Source organism: Mugil cephalus, chromosome 15 (assembly GCF_022458985.1).
Source record: "Mugil cephalus isolate CIBA_MC_2020 chromosome 15, CIBA_Mcephalus_1.1, whole genome shotgun sequence".
NCBI lineage: Eukaryota > Metazoa > Chordata > Actinopteri > Mugiliformes > Mugilidae > Mugil > Mugil cephalus.
The window spans coordinates 189,614-207,781 of NC_061784.1; the positions used below are offsets into that span (position 1 = coordinate 189,614).

An 18,168-nucleotide genomic window follows, 5' to 3' on the forward strand; every position below is an offset into this window, starting at 1 on the left:
GCACCATGTGAGAGATGGAAGTTATGGTTGAGCTGAGTGTTTGCAGACTGAGTGCTGCATATTAGAATCCTCTCTCAGTTGTAACAACTTAAGAAATAATGCTAGAAACTGCTATAAATTTATGATAAGCTATCAATAATATAATCTTGTTATATCTAGATTCAGGACATTACTGTACATTTTAGTTGCGCGATGAAATCGTTGCATAATACTGTTTAACATTACTTATAGCTCAAAGCAAAGTATTTTAACAGTATTTTTTCCACTGCATTGTGGGCAAACAAAACTACCATAAGTCTGTGAGTCCACACATGTTCAAGTGGTGATTATTTATCCCTTTTCATTTTGTGAACTAATTGGAGAGTACCATTTTTATGTTGCTTGTTAACATAAAAAAGTAGTATTTTAGTTTTGCTCTAATTTGTTCTTTGAGAAGAGTTTATTTTAAAAACTTGTATTCGCATGTTAATAAAGAGACACATGCATTTGAAGGTGTGTAATTTGTGTTAAAGTCATTCACTATTTCAAATGCACTGTTCTAAAATGTGGTATCTTTATAGAAAGACTGAAAAAAATGGAAATTAATCTTAATTAACTCGTACTCGTTTGCCTGGCAGCATAGTTGCCAGCCAGTTACTGTTTCATTACAAGAAAATCTTTAGAATCAATGGATGCCTCCTGTGATAGTCAATTCTTTCTGCATCAATGCCTGTAAGTTTGCCCCTGATAATCATTAAGGATTTTGCTGACGAACCTCTATCTCCTGGAAGGAACTGTTAATCATGGCGATGAGCATGTTGAGCAGCACTATCACCATGGTAACGTTGTAGACCCCGTACAGCACATAACCAATGTTCTCGATGAATTTGTGCCCGTTGTTGATTATAACGGACTTGACTTCGGACAGTCCAAATATAGCCCAGAACAATGTCTTGAAGCTCTCCTCCAGGCTAGATACAGAGAAAGAGACATGGAGAGAAAGGAGAAAAGTTAATTTTTTAATTTAAATAAACCATTAATCATCAGAATAGAGACATTAAACAGGATCTTTGAGAACACCAAAGGAATAATATTTAGTTTTTTAAGCTTACATTAGAGCCACACACATTCACTGTATTTACATTAATCTGCAAACTGATCTTTTGTTTTCCAAACCTTTGGGCAGCTAGTATTTCATGAAAATAAACGTACAGAGACCAAAACATTCTTCTGATAGATAATTCATCATATTAAAGTAATTTCTGGCATTCTCTGTTTGTAAAACTGTCCCAACCAGCACAGAATGACTTAAAGTGGCCATAGTAACCAATGTTACCAAGGAGGTGAAGTGACAGGAGAGGAAAGAATATTTTCATGACTTTCTACATGTTTACCTTTCTCATTTACTGTATTTTTTGTTTTTCTCTTAAATATGTGATGTTTTCATGTCATGGCCTCTGACATCCTTCAAATAAAATAATCTGAGTAGTTTTTGTTGCACTGTTATTGACTTTTGTGAGGTTTCAGTTTAAAAGTTTATAAGCTTGAAAATCTCTTGGAATACAACAGTTTGTATATGTGCCTCCCACTTTTTAAGGAACCAAACATAATGAGACAAATTAACAATCATAAATCAATCTTTGTCTTTTTAGTACTTGGTTGCAAAGCCTTTGCAGCCAATTATTACGGTGGCCGACAAGGGCCAAACAGAGGGCAATGACCTAATACTTCTCAGTTTGAGAAAACAGCTTCAAGTACAGAAATGATGCAAAATAACAAACTCTAACACAGGTCTAAACAAGGTACAAAAAGAAAAACGTGGTGCAAAAAACAAAGACAGATGCATCATCATGTAATGCGCTGCAAACAGAAAAATGATGCAAACCATGAAATGATCTGCAAACTAGGGCTGGACGTATCGATCTAAATATCGATAGTATCGATACCAAGGCCAGCATCAGTAAATTACGTGTCACAGAATTCATGAGAGTGCAGCTTCTCTCCAAATCTGTGCGCGACAGGAGCTTCTTCATCCTCACCTCTAGTAAAAGGTGGATATGGACAGAGTCTGATACTCAAATCCTAGCATTGATGCCTAGCTGGAATTGATGCCGTTATTATTAAACAGACTCACTTCTGTGGTGGAAAATTAACGAGCCAACATTTCCTCTCTGTGCAGTTTTTAATATTTGCTATTACATGTGCTTTTGTTTACTTATTTACTCAACTGACTACTGTTACTGACTTCATTTTCCATTGTTGTTGTTATTGACATTGTCATATTTATATTTTTGTTACATTGTTCGTATCATATACAATTTTGTCAATAATGCAAACCATTGTGAGTTACGGTATTTGAAAAACCGCATACTTTAACAGATCAGCTTGGTTCTGAAGGCTTAAAAAAGGTTAGAACAAGGCCCTCATGAATACAGGTAAATTCAGGTAATTCAGACAGACACAATATCAGCCTGTCTTCTATTTTGGCTTTCGTGCTGGGCTGGACACACGCACTCTCAGCTGACAGCTAAAATAATTGTATGTAGTAAAAGGGGAATTATTTAAATTTTGTACTGTTAAGTTGTTTTATACTGTAATTAGTTAAGAAAGACTGTTTATTTGACTAAATATTTGTCCCGTATCATGACATTTCAATGATCATGACATTTGATGATTATGACATTTCAAGAAAAGTATCAGTATCGGCGATACTAGCCTAGTATTTACTTGGTATCGGATAGATAGCAAAATTTCCACTAACTGCTATCTGAACCACTGTGCTTGAAAATACAGCAGAACGTTCATGGTTTGCAGATCGTTTCATGGTTTGCATCGTTTGTCTTTCCATGATGATGCATCTGTCTTTGTTTTTTGCGGCACGGTTTTTCAAATGCACCACGTTCCTCTTTCTGTACCTCGTCTAGACCTGTGTTTGAGTTTGTGATTTTGCATCATTTCTGTACTTGAAGCTGTTTTCTCAAACTGAGAAGTATTGGATCGTATCACCAGGGATTTCATCCCTGGTGATGCTCTGCCAGGCCTCTACTTCTACTGTCTTTTTTTTTTTTTTTTTTGTCTGCATTTGTCTGCATAGTTGAACACCACAGGGTGTCAACATTATATGAGGTTGATGCAGTTATATTCTTGCAGCTGAAAGCTTTATTACTTCAGTGCGTGAGTGTGACCATCACCAGCCCTCCCTGAGAATTGTCCTGTTGATCTTTATTGAGTGTAATGACCTTGTGTGGCAGGGAGGGCAGTGCTACACCTCAGTGGATAGAGGGGGGGAACAAAGGAAAGAAAAGATGTAGAAGGATGGACAGTGGAGGAGATACATGTGGTGCTAGTAGGAACTAGTGGAGTGTAGGGTTCTGTGCTTCCCAAGTCACCTCACTCAAGTATGACTGGGTACAGTCATCTCTGGAGAGATGAGAGAGTCCAGGGGGGGGTAAGGGTGTCCCAATGGAAGGAGAGAAGTCTGCCATAGGGCACGTAGTGATAGAGTGAAAACAATAATCCAGCCCTTAATAGCCGGGACTCATCAATTCTTTTTGATGTGATCCAGCACGGGCTGGCAGGTGACAACACACACGCATGTGGGCATTCCCTAAATATGAGTGAGAACCACCGTAGCCACGGGGCATGCCACACCCCAGCGCAGATGGCGAGCGATGACCAACACCCCCAGACCGACCAAGCGAGCACAAGTCGGTGCAGGCCAGAGCAGCCCCCCATACACCCCACACCCCCCAGCCACCGCAGCCCGTCCACCCACCGCCGCCAACACCCCCCCCAAAGACCCCACCCCCCGCCCGCAGGGCAGCCATGGACACCTCTCCAGCCGAGAGGACTCCCCCAGGAGCCCAGAAAAGCCCCCGCAGACGGGCACCGGCCCAGCGCCCAACCAGGGACGGGCCATCCAAGCAGGGGGGCCAGGGAGCCGGCCCCATGCCCCTGGCGCACCCGGGCCAGGGAGACCACGGGAAGAGAGAACCCCCATCCGCCAGGGAGAGACCCCAGCCCCCCATCGAAGGGAGAGGGGAAGCACCAAGCCACCCGAACCAGTCGATACCGGAACAACCGGGTACCCAAGGAAGCCGCCACGAACCCGTCGCCACGCAGCACCAGGAGACAAAGCCAGGCCAAGAGGACACCAGAGAACCTAGGTAGATACCCCTACCAACGGCCGTGGGGCCACAGACCGCCAGCCCAAGATCCCCCTGCTAGCGGAGGACCAGGCCCCCCAAGCCGTGCCAATGGATAATGAAAAGTGACAGTGTCCCTATTACTGTGCTTCCTCAGTCCCTGATGAGGAAGCAAGCCCCTACACCGTGACCCTGGATGTGGTGTGGTGCATTAAGACAGGGGGCAAACAGGAGGGTCAGGTGGGTCAGAGGACTGCAGCACACTACTGTCCTGCAGCCTGCCCTGACCCTGACCGATCCTGGGTGGACCCCTAAGGTGAGGTGCATTAAAAACTTGGGATGGGTGTGTGTGGTGTATCTAGCCTTGGTTGTAATGGGCGACATAGTGTATGGTGGAGTGTGAGGTGAGTGCAATTTAGGAGGCAGGCAAGTGAGGGCCAAGTCCCCGGCAGCAGGGCCAAGGCGCAACAGCTGCCCATGGGACCCACAGACGGGGCGAGGGCCCCCAGGACTCAGGAAGTCCCCCGACCAGACCCCGCCCCCAGCCCAGAACAGCAACCAGGATGCGACAGACCCCAGGAAACCCCGAAGAACCAACACCGACCAGCCGAGCAATGGCATCAGCTACCCCCCCATCCACCCCCCAGGGTGGCAGGGGTGCCCCCAAGGCGGACGGAGACCCCACCCCCCACAGCCCCCCCAGCCCCAGCGCGACGGAGCGACCAGACACGCCCAGGGTGGTACTCAGGCAGCCCCCCACACCCTCAGGCTCCGACCCCAAGGCGCCGAGCGTGGCCTCGATCGACGGGGCCCCCCGGACCCCAGGAAGGCCCCCCACGACCAGCGAGGGCCCAGCCACCAGCGGAAGGAAGGAGGGGCCGGAGGAGGAGCCGGGCGAAGGGAGGAGGGCGCTGCAGAGGGGAGGGAGAGGAGGGGACAGGGAGCCCGCCAGCCCAGACCGCCAAGGCCCACCAGGAGATCCAGGGAGAGTCGGCCACCGATACCCCACGACCCCAGGAAAGTGAGCAAGCGCCGAAGCCACAGGGAACCCCAGGCAAGTCTCCATCGCCACCCCACGTGGGGGAGAGGGAGGCCAGCCGGGTAAACCGCTCAGGGCCGGAAGTCAACCCAGGGGTGAGAAGGAGTAGGGCACCCCTAATGCATGCTCAAGGTGTTGTGGTCCGGGGATCCTCCTTAGTGAACCTGGATGAAGAGGGCAATAAAATCTTTTCCATAACGACATTCATCACTGTAAGAGAAATATTATTATAGCATTACAGTAAGTGGAACAGAAGTGGCAAAAGCTAGCAGGCAAAGTCTAGATGTAAATTAAGGTTGAGGGAGTCGCAGAATACAGACCATTTTTTGGCAAAAAGAGTCAACTGATTTTTTCGGGTAGCAGATATTTTCTCCAATGATATATAATCGGAAAGAAGGTTCAACCACTGGGAAATGTTTAGTGACTGTTTGTTCTTCCAGTTCATAAGGATTGTTTTCTTGGCGATGGTGAGAGCTACAAGGACAGATTGTGATAGATGGTGAGGAAGACTGATTGTTTCCAGGTCACCAATGAGGCACAAGTTAGGGGTTAATGGGATTCTGCAGTCCAAAATTAAGGCGAGTTTCTGTGTTACAAGTGACCAGAAGTGCTGTACCGGAGAACAGAGCCAGAGAGCGTGGAAATAAGAATCTGAATAGTTTTGGGTGCATTGTGTACATTTGTCGGATTGGGAGAAGCCCATTCTATACATCTTGTATTGAGTTGTGTGTGATCTGTGGAGTACTTTAAACTGGATCAGCTGTAAATTCGAGTTTTTGGTCATTTTAAATATATTTTGGCAGATCTGAGTCCAGAAATCAAAGTCTGTAGACAGGGAAAGATCGGCTTCCCATTTTGATATTGGTACATGTATTAAATGTGTGGTTGATAGCAGCTTATATATTAAAGAGAGGGTTTTCTTCTTTTTTGGTGTGAGTTTTTTAATGTTGGTGACGAATTGTGGTGGCTGTATGCAGTTCTGGAGCACTGGGATTTTCTTTCTGATTGTCTTGGTCACCTGTAGGTATTGGAGGAAGTTTCCATTTCTTATTTCAAACGTATCAAATAAATCTCTGTGATTCATAAGTAAGTTCCCCTGGAAGAGGTGATGGAGGTGGGTTATTCCTTTATACTTCCAAGTGCTGAGGTGAAGAGGGACTTTGTTATTCACAAAGTCAGGGTTGTGCCAAATTGGGGAGAACCCACAGGGTTCCAGCAGGGATCCTGTGGTCTCTAGACTCTTCCACCAAGCCGACAGGGTGGCGGCAATAATGGGGTTTTGGAAGCAGTTATGACGCTTAAGGGTGATTGTAATGAAGGGCAGGTCCGAAATGCATATGTTGAGGCAGTCGGCCTGTTCTATTTCTAACCACGAATTGTAATCTGCCTCTGGGTTTATCCATTTGGTGATGTATTGTAGCTGATTTGCCAGGTAGTAGATTGTAAAGTTCGGTGCATCAAGTCCTCCTTCTGATTTATTTTTTTGAAGGGTGGTGAGGCTAATTTTTGTCTGTTTGTTTTTGGAGTAAAATTTGGTGACTGCAGAATCTAGGTTCTGGAACCATTTTGCTGTGGGTTTGAATGGGATCATGGAGAATAAGTAATTAATTTGAGGCAAAATTTTCATTTTAACTGTTGCTATGCGTCCCATCAGAGAGATAGGAAGATTGGTCCAGCGCTTCAGGTCATCACAGATTTTATCCAGAAGTGGATCAAAGTTCAGTTGCACTAACTCTGACAATTTAGGTGAGATGTTTATTCCCAAGTATTTGATATTTCCTATGGAAAAGGGTAGTTGGGGTTTATGGTCTGCAGGATCCCATGCTTTGTCCGTTATTGGTAGTATTGTTGATTTGGACCAGTTGATTGAGTAGTCAGAGAGGGCTGAAAATTTTGAAATACAATTATAAGCTTCCTGTAATGATCTCTGAGGTTGTTGCAAGTAAAGTAAAACATCGTCAGCATATAGATTGATCTTGTGTTCAGCGATGGATGAGTGGATACCCTGGATACTGGAGTTCTGACGTATTGCTGATGCGAGCGGTTCAATAAATATAGCAAACAGTAGGGGAGACAGGGGGCATCCTTGTCTGGTTCCCCTCTGTAAGGTGAAGCTTTGTGATGTGAAACCATTGGTGGTGACTGTGGCCTTAGGTGAATTATACAGTGCAGCAACCCAGTGGATAAATGACTCTCCAAAGCCGAAATTTTGAAGGGTGGCAAAGAGGAAAGCCCAGTTAACTTTATCAAAGGCTTTCTCAGCGTCCAGTGATAAAACAATGGCTTCTGTATTTCTACGCTGGAACATGCTGATCAGGTTAAGGAGCCGTCTAACATTATTTGTAGATTGTCGGCCTTTGATGAAACCTGTTTGGTCATTGAGAATTATTGATGAAATTACTTTCTCTAGTCTAGATGCTAGTGCTTTGGAAATAGTTTTGATGTCTGTATTAATCAATAACAAAGGGCGATAGCTGGAAGGGAGTGTTGGGTCTTTATCAGGTTTTAAAAGTAATTTAATTGCAGCAGTATTCATTTGGGATCTTATGCAACCTGTGTTTTTAATTTCTGTAACAGTCCTTAGGAACAAGGGGGCCAGATCTGACCAGAACTGTTTCATAAATTCGACAGGGAAACCATCCGGCCCAGGAGCTTTGCCCATAGGCATGTTTTCTAAAGCTGTTAATAGTACTTCCATGGTCAGTGGTGAATCAAATATGTTTCTTTGTTCTGCCGTCAGTTGGGGTAGATTGAGTTTTTTGAGGAAGGTCTGAATGTCGTCAGGATTCGGGTTGGTAGTTGTTGAATATAATTTTTCATAGAAGCTGTAAAAGATTTGATTAATTTCCTGTGGTGATTGAGTGTGTTTGCCACTTGAGTCCTGAATTGCATTTATAAGAGATTTTTCTCTGTTGCGTTGGAGTTGATTCGCAAGAAATTTGCCTGATTTATTGCTATGCTCAAAATTTTGGTATCTAAGTTGTTGAAGTACGAATTCTGTTTTTTTGGTCAAGATATTTTCTAATTGTAGTTTCGCATTTTGTAGTTGGGTCCATAATTGTTCATTTGGGTTTGCGGTGTATTGTTCTGTTATTTCTTTAATCTTATCCTCGATGTTTTTTTCTGCTTGTTGGTCCCGTTTTTTCTTGTAAGAGGAGTAAGATATAATTTTGCCTCTGATTACGGCTTTCCCAGTTTCCCAAATCAGAGATGGGGATAAATTTGGAGAGTCATTTATTTCCAAAAACCCCTTCCATTCCCTCCTTATTAATGAGTCAAATTCAGGGTCTCTCAGTAATAAGGTGTTAAGGCGCCATGTGGGTGATGGTTTTAGGGAGGGTTCTATTTGAAGGTGGAGGGACACCGGTGCATGATCACTGATTATGATAGGGTGTATACTGGTGTTGATTCTTTGTACAATAGAATTGTTTGTCAGAAAAAAGTCAATTCTAGAAAAGGAGTGGTGTACTGGGGAAAAGAAAGTGTATTCCCTCTTTGTCGGGTTTTTGATTCTCCAACCATCGCCAAGTCCAAACTCATCCATGTATTCTTTGAGGACTTTGGCTGATTGTGATTTTTTTATGTGTGTCGAGTTATGGGACCGATCTAGAGAGGGATTCAAGACTGTGTTAAAGTCCCCTCCAATAATTGTAAAGGGTGTGACGGCTATGTCAGATAATTGTGAAAAGACTTTGTGAAAGAAGGCCGGATCATCGTTATTCGGGGCATAAATATTAGCAATTGTGTATAATTTATTAAAGATTGATGCCTGAATGATGATGTATCGACCTTCTGTGTCTGTTATCAATTTGTTTAAGGTAAACACGAGTCTCTTATGGACCAAAATCGAGACTCCTCTTTGTCTACTGTTGAAGCAGGAAGAGAAAACTTGGTTAAAATTTGGATCTATAAGAGATTTTTTTTCTGAATCTTGTAGGTGACTTTCTTGAATGAGTAAGATATCGGCTTGTAATTTGGAGATATAATCCATAATTTTAATTTTTTTTGCCTGCGAGCGAATGCCATGCACATTCCAAGAGACAACAGTTAACTGTGACATTGAGATTGAGAGCATTCAGTCCTTCTTTGTATGTTGTGTTGGTAGAGGATTTTGTACGTCTTTACGGGGTTGTCTGCTGCTGTCAGCATGAAAGGATGTACAGACAATGGAGAGAAATCAGGAGGTGAGTGTTGGAATACTTGATTATACCTGGTACAAACAATGTCATACATACGTATCAACAATAGCATCAGTTCCTGGAAAATGGATTGTTAACTTAATAACATTAGCACCACGAGAAAGGAAATTATTGTGTCGGAGATATGTGGGGGGGTGAGGGGGTGAGTGGAGGTAGGTGTGGAGGGCAGGGAGACATGGACAGAAGGAGAAGAAAGAAAGAAGAATAGCAGGGGGGGATGTATGAGGTGAGTGAGAAGGTAAGAGGAGTGACATACATTAACGTTTTGTGAGGTTTTTCTTTTATGTTTTTTTTTTTTTTTTTCCCTATTCTTAGTATTTATATTTATATATACAAATGTACACCTTTATAATATACATACAAATAACAAATATACATGGCTTATTTTTCTTAATACTTATCCGTCAGTAGAGCCAGGGGGTGATGTTTGCATCCCGGAACAGCTGACCGTCGATGTAAAGTTTGTCCACTGTAAGTGCGGCCCTCTTTCCTCTCTGCCGATGACCCTTGAGGATCGGGTACAGCACTTTACGCCTCTCGTTGATTTCTTTCGGGAACTGGTCGTTAATTCCGAAAGTGGTACCTTTGAGTTCGCGTCCTTTGCTCTTCACAAGTACCTTCTGTTGAAAATGTTCAAATTTAGCAATGATGGGACGCGGACGGTTTCCTCCTCGGGCTCCGAGCCGGTGGACGCGGTGAAAGGAGATGTTATTCACCGTCTCCGTTGGCAGCTTGAGAGCGGTGGTCATGAATTTTTTAATCAGGGCCTCTGGGTTGTCCGGGGAGCTCTCTGAGATCCCTGAGAAAATTAGGTTGTCCCGCATACTCCTTGACTGTATGTCCAGGACAGTCTCTTTCAGTTGTTTATTTTCCTTTTTGAGCTGGTTTACCTCAACTGAAATGGAGGTGACGTCCGCTCGCAGCTCGGCGTTATCTCTTTGAAGATTAGCGATCTGATCGTACGAAAATTCTAAGCTTGACTTGAGATCCTTGATCTCCTGGTGCATAAGGCTTAGCAGATCTAGTTTTTTATTAATAGAATCAAGTACTGATACCTCGGCTGTTATTAGATCGCTTGTGTCCGTGGAGGAGTCAGCTTTCTTTCTCTTGGCCGGATTGTCAGAAGGCTCCATGACGCACCGCAGGTAGTACTCGTCGATAAAGTTTTCTAGGGCCTCCACTCTGGCGGTATTACAATGTTTTAATTTAGCCTCTTCGATTGCGAGTGGAGTCCGCGGATCTCTGTTGATGTTATCCTCTAAAGTCTTGATTTAATCGGTTTAATCGTGCAGCGTTATGCCGCCATGTAACAATTCAAAACCTCACTTCTACTGTCTAATGTTCATGCTTGTTCTTGGGGCATTTTCCCTTCGGTATTTTCAATTCAGTACAATTAAATTGTATTTATATAGCGCCAATAACAATACAAATTGTCTCAAGACGCTTCACAAAAACCAGTCTGCAACCTCCAGAGCAAGCCTGAGGGCAACGGTGGTAGGAAAAACTCCCTTTTAACAGGAAGAAACCTTGATTGAATTGAATTTGAGAGTATAACAAGATTCATGGGCTGGTTGGTGACTTGTTCATCCAGGTATGAGTGGACAGCTGCAAGGGGCCATTAAGACTGGGGTAGATGTAGTTTATGGAGCTCCACACGTCTGATACACAGCACTCCAGACCATGAAGACTGGGCTGTTAGATGAGGCCATGACAGCAGATGTAGCTTTGAACTCCACAGGTCAGATATTCAGCACTCCAGACCAGAGACCCTCACAATAAGATGAAGGGGGAGGGGAGGGGAGAGAGTGAGACACAGCGGCTAGTAATAAAAAAGGAACTATAAGAGATAGAAATAAATTCTAAGATATTAGAGGACAGGAGCCAGAGAGGAGAGAGGAGAGGACATGTCCTCAGTGCATCATCCCCCTGCAGCCGAGGCCTATAGCAGCAAAACTAAGGGATGGTTAAGTCCAGCTCTAACTATAAACTTTGCCAAAAAGGAAATTCTTCAGCCTGACCTTAAAATCAGAGACAGTGTCTGCCTCCCAAACCCAAACTGAGAGCTGATTCCACAGGAGAGGAGCCTGATAGCTGAAGGCTCTACCTCCCATTCTACTTTTAGAAACTCTAGGAACCACAAGTAGACCTGCATTTAGAGATCATAGTGATCTGATGGGACCATATAGTACTTTGAGGTCTTGCAGATATGATGGGGCTAGGCCTTTCAAGGAGGAGGAGGATTTTAATTTCAATTCTAGATTTTATAGGGAGCCAATGAAGAGAAGCTAAAACTGGGGTAATATGATCTCTCTTGCTAATTCCTGTCAGTGCTCTTGCTGCAGTGTTTTGAATCAAATGGAGGCTTTTTAAAGAGCTATTTGGACAGCCAGACAGTAATGAGTTATAATTGTCCAGCCTGGAAGACACAAATGAATGAAAAAGTTTTTCCGCATCACTCTGAGAAAGGATGTTCCTAATTTTGATGATATTACCAAGGTGACATATCCTGGTCAAATATAACACCAAGATTTTTCATAGTAGTACTGGCGACCAAGGTAATGCCATCCAACTAAACCAGGTGATTAGATAATGAATCTCTGACATGTTTAGGGCAAAATACAAGTAGAAATAAGTAGAAAATTACAGGTCATCCAAGCCTTTATGTCTTTAAGTCATGCTTGGAGTTTAACCATATGATTAGTTTCATCTAGTTTCATGGACAAATATAGCTGGGTATCATCTGCGTAGTAATGGAAGTTTATGCTGTGCTTTCTAATAATATTGCCTAAGCGAAGCATGTATAATGTGAATGATACTGGTCCTAGCACAGAACCCCGAGGAACTCCATAGCTTACTTTGGTATATATAGAAGAATTGTTGTTTACATGGACAAACTGGAATCTTTCTGACAGATATGATTCAACCCAGTCTAATGCAGTTCCTATAATCCTGATCATACTTTCAAGTCTCTGTAGTAGAATACTGTGATCAATAGTGTCAAATGCAGCACTAAGATCTAGCAGGACAAGTATCGTCTGATGGTAACTTTAACCAGAGCCGTTTCTGTACTATGATGAACTCTGAAACCTGACTGAAACTCTTCAAACAAACCATTCCTGTTTAAATGATCAACCAACTGATTGACAACAACCTTTTCTAAAACTTTAGAAATAAAAGGAAAGTTAGAAATTATCCTATAGTTGGCTAAAACATCTGGGTCAAGAGTGGGTTTTTTTAAGTAATGGGTTAATTACAGCAGTTTAAAAAGACTGAAAGAAAGTTTATCTGATTTAATATGGAGGTAGTGAAGCCCCTTATAAAGAAGAACAATTTAGATCCAAGTGTTTTTAATAACTACCGACCTGTATCCAACTTACCATTTTTAAGCAAAATTTTAGAAAAACTGTTTTTTAACCAAGCTAATGACATTTAAAACAGAAATAACATCTCCCCAAGGGTCAATTCACTTCTTTTTAATCTGTACATGCTTCCTCTTGGGGACGTCAACAGGAGGCACGGCATCAGCTTTCATAGTTATATTGATAATACGCAACTGTATATCGCCGTGTCTCCTGATGACACAGGGCCAATTGATGCCCTTTTTAACTGCATTTCAGATATCGAGTCATGGATGGCAGCAAATTTCCTACAGCTCAACCGGGACAAAACTGAGGTTTTGTGTGATTATATTATATGTATATATATATATACATATATATATATATACATATAATATAATCACACATATATATATATATATACACACACATATATATATATATATACACGTATTATATACATATATATATATATGCAAACTGAGGTTTTGTCCCGGAGAGAGAATCTTTTACCAAAACCAGAAAAGACCAGAGAGAGAAACTTTTACCCAAACTACAATATCTTAAACCAACACAATCAGTAAAAAATCTGGGCGTGATTTTTGATTCTGACCTGAATTTTATTCAACATATCAAAAATATGATGACAATAGGTTTTTATCATTTTAAGAATATAGCCAGAGTCCGTCCATTTCTCTCTCAGGCCAGTACAGAGCTTTTTTTCTCCTGTCGATTAGATTATTGTAATGCCCTGCTCTATTTAAAATCTTCAATTATTACAGAACTCAGCATCACGTGTGCTGACAAGGACCAGAGGGCAAGAGCACATTAAAACGGTTTTAGAGACGCTGCATTGGCTCCCTGTACGCTTCAGGATCGATTTTAAAGTTCTTTTACTTTTTAAATCTCTTAATGGCCTTGCGCCCTCTTACTTATCTGACCTGCTTTTACCATATCAACCCTTGCAGATCCTGAGGTCCTCTGGCACTGGCCTTTTATCCATACCGAAACCGAGAACTAAAACCCATGGTGAGGCGGCATGGCCCCCAGCTGTGGAACAGCCTGCTGGAGAGCCTCAGGACCGCAGAGACTGTTGATATTTTTAAAACACAGTTAAAAACTCACCTTTTTAGTCAGGCTTTTAATTGGTATCTTAAGTTCATCTTACATATGTGATTATATTTTATATATATATATATATATATATATATATATATGCATATTTATTTCAAGGTTTTTATCCTTTCTTATGTTTTTAGTTTTTAGCTTCAACTCCAGTGTCTCCTTAGGGGGGTCCTCCATGCTAATAACGGTGTCCGGGCTGCTGCTGGGGGCGCTGTCCCTGGGTCCCTTTGGTCCGGCTGGCTCTTGTCTGTTGGGGTCAGGGGGCCTGGGCGCTGGTGTCCCCTGTGGCACAGCCTGCGACTCCTCCCAGTGTGGATGGCCCCAAAGATAGCGCTTCCTCAATCCTCAGTGTCATGCCATTTCTCCCTGTTGTCAGTAGTGAGAGTGTGCAGGTGTGTATGAGTGTGTGGTATGGAGGGTGGGAGGGAGGGGTTTTACTTGTAATTGTTTCGATTTATGTGTGTAAAGCACTTTGTGTTGCATGTCTATGCATGAAAGGTGCTGTATTAATAAAGTTTGATTTGATTTGATATTAATTAATAGAAAAACCTCCTTGAGCAACTTAGTCGGGATGGGGTCTAGAAGACAAGTTGATGGTTTAGATGCTGTAATAACTGAAGTGAGCTCTGGAAGATCAATTAGAAAGAAAGAATCCAAATATTGACTCGGTCCTACAGAGGTTTCTAATGCCACTGTACTTATATCTTCGACAGCTGGAAGGATGCTATGCATTTTATCTCTAATGCCAACAATTCTATCAGTGAAGAAGCTCATGAAGTCATTACTGCTGAGGGCTGAAGGAATAGATGGCTCAACAGAGCTGTGACTCTTTGTCAGCCTGGCTACAGTGCTGAAAAGAAATCTGGGGTTGTTCTTGTTTTCTTCTATTAATGAAGAATAATATGCTTGTTTTTTTACTTTTTTTTTTTTTTAGTTGTTAAACTATCTTTCCAGGCTATGTGAAGTTCTTTAGAATAAGTGGAATGCCAAATTCTTTCCAGCTTTTGAATTGCCTGCTTTGAACTGTGCAACTGTGAATTATACCATGGAGCTACCCTCCCTAGATATAGAGTTGTACTAAGTGATGCTGTCAACAAAATAATCTATTTGTGTTGGAGTTAAATTGTGGTTGCTGTCATCCACGCCACTGACATAAGGCACTGAGGTAAATACAAAAGAAATGAATTCCTTATATCTTGTTACAGCATCATCGTATAAGTGTCTACCATAACGAAATGTCTTTCAGTGTAATCTCTTATATTAAATTCAAATGTTATAAGGAAATGATCAGACAAAAGAGGGTTATGAGAATATCTTGTTAGACCTTCAGTTTCTATGCCATAAGTTAGTACAAGATCTAAGGTGTGATTGAAACAGTGAGTTGAACCATTTACATTCTGAGAAAAGCCAATTGAGTCTAATAATGACATAAATGAAGAGCTAAGACTGTCCCTGCCAACATCAACATGAATGTTATAGTCACCTACTATAATTACTTTATCTGTTCTAAGCACTAAATTACATAGAAACTCAGAGAATTCAGCTAAAAAGTATGAGTAAGGAGCAGGTGGATGATACACCACAACAAAGAGAATTGTTTTTGTGTTTTTCAGTCTAGATGAGCAAGACTAAGAGTAAGGCTTTCAAACGAATTAAAGCTTTGCTTAGGTCTAGGATTAATACATAAATCAGAGTGGAAGATTGCTGTCCTCCTCCTTCTTCCTAGAGATAAGAGAAGCACCTGACAAGGTGGGGTGTCTAATCAGACCAGGCTTTCCCCAGAAAGAGTTCCAATTATCAACATAGGCCACGTCGTTGGCTGGACACCACCTAGATAACCAGCGGTGGAATGACAACATACAACTAAACATATCGTCACTGGTCAGATTGGGCAGGAGTCCAGAGAAAACTACAGTCCAACATAGTTTTTGCAGACTTACACACTGATTCAAGATTAAGTTTAGTGACCTCCAATTAGCGTAACCGTTGGTCATTACTGCTGACGATAACAATCGTACCATACTTAGCCTTAGCCAGCAGTTTTAGGTTTCTGGTTTCTCTAACTTCACGTTCCGCGAAATAGAGTTGCCAATTACCAGAGTTTGTTTCTCAGCGGATGTGTCACTGAGTGGGGAAAATCTGTTTGAAACGTGGGTCGGGTAAGGCTATGCTTCCTTCGTACCATCACCCTGGTTTCCCGGCTGCTCGGGAGCTGCAGGGGGACAGCTGGCAGGAGCTATGCTAACAGGAGCTGCACTTGGTTAGCCCGCACTGGCTGCAGGGCACTGGATAGCTATGGGTTTTTGCATGGTGCGGAGCCGTGCTTCCAATTCAGAGAGCCTTGCCTCTAAAGCTACAAATGAACTACATTTATTACAGGTACCATTAACACTAAAGGAGGCAGAGTAGCTAAACATGTGGCACAACAAGCAGAAGAAAGAAGGAGAAGTAGAGGGAGAGAGAGTGGTCATAGTTAACTGCTAAATACATCAAAGCTGATTAAACTGAGATGAATTGTGAGATTAACAAGGTGTTAAAGAGGACAGGTGGTTAGGTAAACTCAAAGCACGAGTTTCACCACTTTTAACTGAGCTGGAACAGTGCAAGCACACACAGCAGCAGTGCAGAATGAGGAAGTGACGCAGTACACTTACTCACGTGACGAATGTAGGAACGGAAGATTTGTCTTCAGCAAGCGAAATGCATGCTCAGTTGAATTCAGGTCAGGTGATTGACTTGGCCATTGCATAACATTCCACTTCTGTGCATTAAAATTCTTTGGTTGCTTTCACAGTATGCTTCATGTCATTGTCCATTTACACTGTGAAGTGCCGTCCAATGAGTTGTGAAACATTTGGCTGAATATGAGCAGATAATATTGCCTGAATCACTTCAGAATTCATCCTGCTCCTCTTGTCAGCAGTCACATCAACAATTAATAAAAGGGAACCAGTTTCATTGGCAGTCATGTCCACGCCACAACACTACTACTAACATGCTTCACTGATGAAGTGGTATGTTTTGGATCATGAGCAGTTCCTTTACTTCTCCATCCTCTTCTCTTCCCATCACTTTGATACAAGTTGATCTTTGTCTCATCTTTCCATAGGATGTTGTTACAGAACTCTAAAGGCTTTTTGTTGTTGTGTTTGGCAAACTCTAATCTGGCCTTCCTGCTTTTGAAGCTCACCAATGGTTTACATCTTGTGGTGAACCCTCTGTATTCACTCTGGTTAAGTCTTCTCTTGTTTGTTGACTGTGACACACATACACCTACCTCCTGGAAAGTGTTCTTGATCTGGCCAACAGTTGTGATTCACCACAGTTGTTTTCTGTTGTCTTCTGGGTCTTTTGGTGTTGCTGAGCTCACTGGTGTGTTCGTTCTTTTTAAGAATGTTGATTTGGCCACACCTTATGTTTTTTTGTTTTTTTTTGATTTTTCAGCCTAATGACGGCTTGCTTCATTGATAGTGACAGCTCTTTGGACCTCATATTGAGTGTTGACAGCAACAGATTCCAAATGCAAATAGCACACTTGAAATGAACTCTAGATCTTTTCCCTGTAAATGGGATAATTAGGGAATAACACACAGCAGGCCATGGAACAGCTGAGCTGCCAATTGTCCCATTACTTTTGTACTTTTGAAGGTGATTGTAAAAAGTGGGAGGCACATACGTTGTAATTCCTACACTGTTCATCTGTTTTGGATGTAAGGACCCTCAAATGAGTCTGCAGTTAAAGCATATCTTGTTTGTTTCATTTCAAATCCATTGTGGTGGTGTATAGAGCCAAAAAGATCAGAATTGTGTCCCAATATTTATGGACCTGATGTGAAATTACAAGAATGTGAATTTTGCTCTTATAACACCCATTCATAATTATCTAGCCTTTCTGGTATCTGAATTATAAATCAAGTCCATAGATGCATCAGGAAATCTATATTGTGGTTTGACAAGTAGTGGTAAATGGTGATGGTAAATGGCTTGCTTTTATATAGCGCTTTTCTACCTACTCAAAGGTAATCAAAGCACTTTTTACAGTCAGAGACACATCCACCCATTCGCTCATACAAGCACCTGCACATTCACACACCAGTGCCAGCTGCACTGGGAGCAACCGGGGGTTCGATGTCTTGCTCAATCGAATGGCTATCCCTTCAGTTCGTGGACAACCCACTATACCTACTGAGCCACAGTCACACCCAGTGGATTTTAAGGGCGAGACTAACAAATTTGTACTACAACATGGTTTTAAAACTACAAAACTTCAAATAATGGATTAAATTCTAAATCCTCTGCAATGTGCAAAAAGATTTTCATAGGTTTCACAATTTTCAGAGCTG

The 18,168-nt window shown here is 42.2% G+C and overlaps 1 protein-coding gene across 2 annotated transcripts in view; it reads right to left on the reverse strand.

The window, feature by feature from the left end:
• trpc6a (transient receptor potential cation channel, subfamily C, member 6a) overlaps positions 1-18,168 on the reverse strand; it is a 69,023-nt gene that overhangs the window by 15,153 nt on the left and 35,702 nt on the right. For both annotated transcript variants that reach the window (XM_047607541.1, XM_047607539.1), the window contains exon 10: positions 755-950. In XM_047607541.1, coding sequence (XP_047463497.1) covers positions 755-950 — 196 coding nt within the window. The remainder of the gene's footprint in view (positions 1-754; positions 951-18,168) is intronic.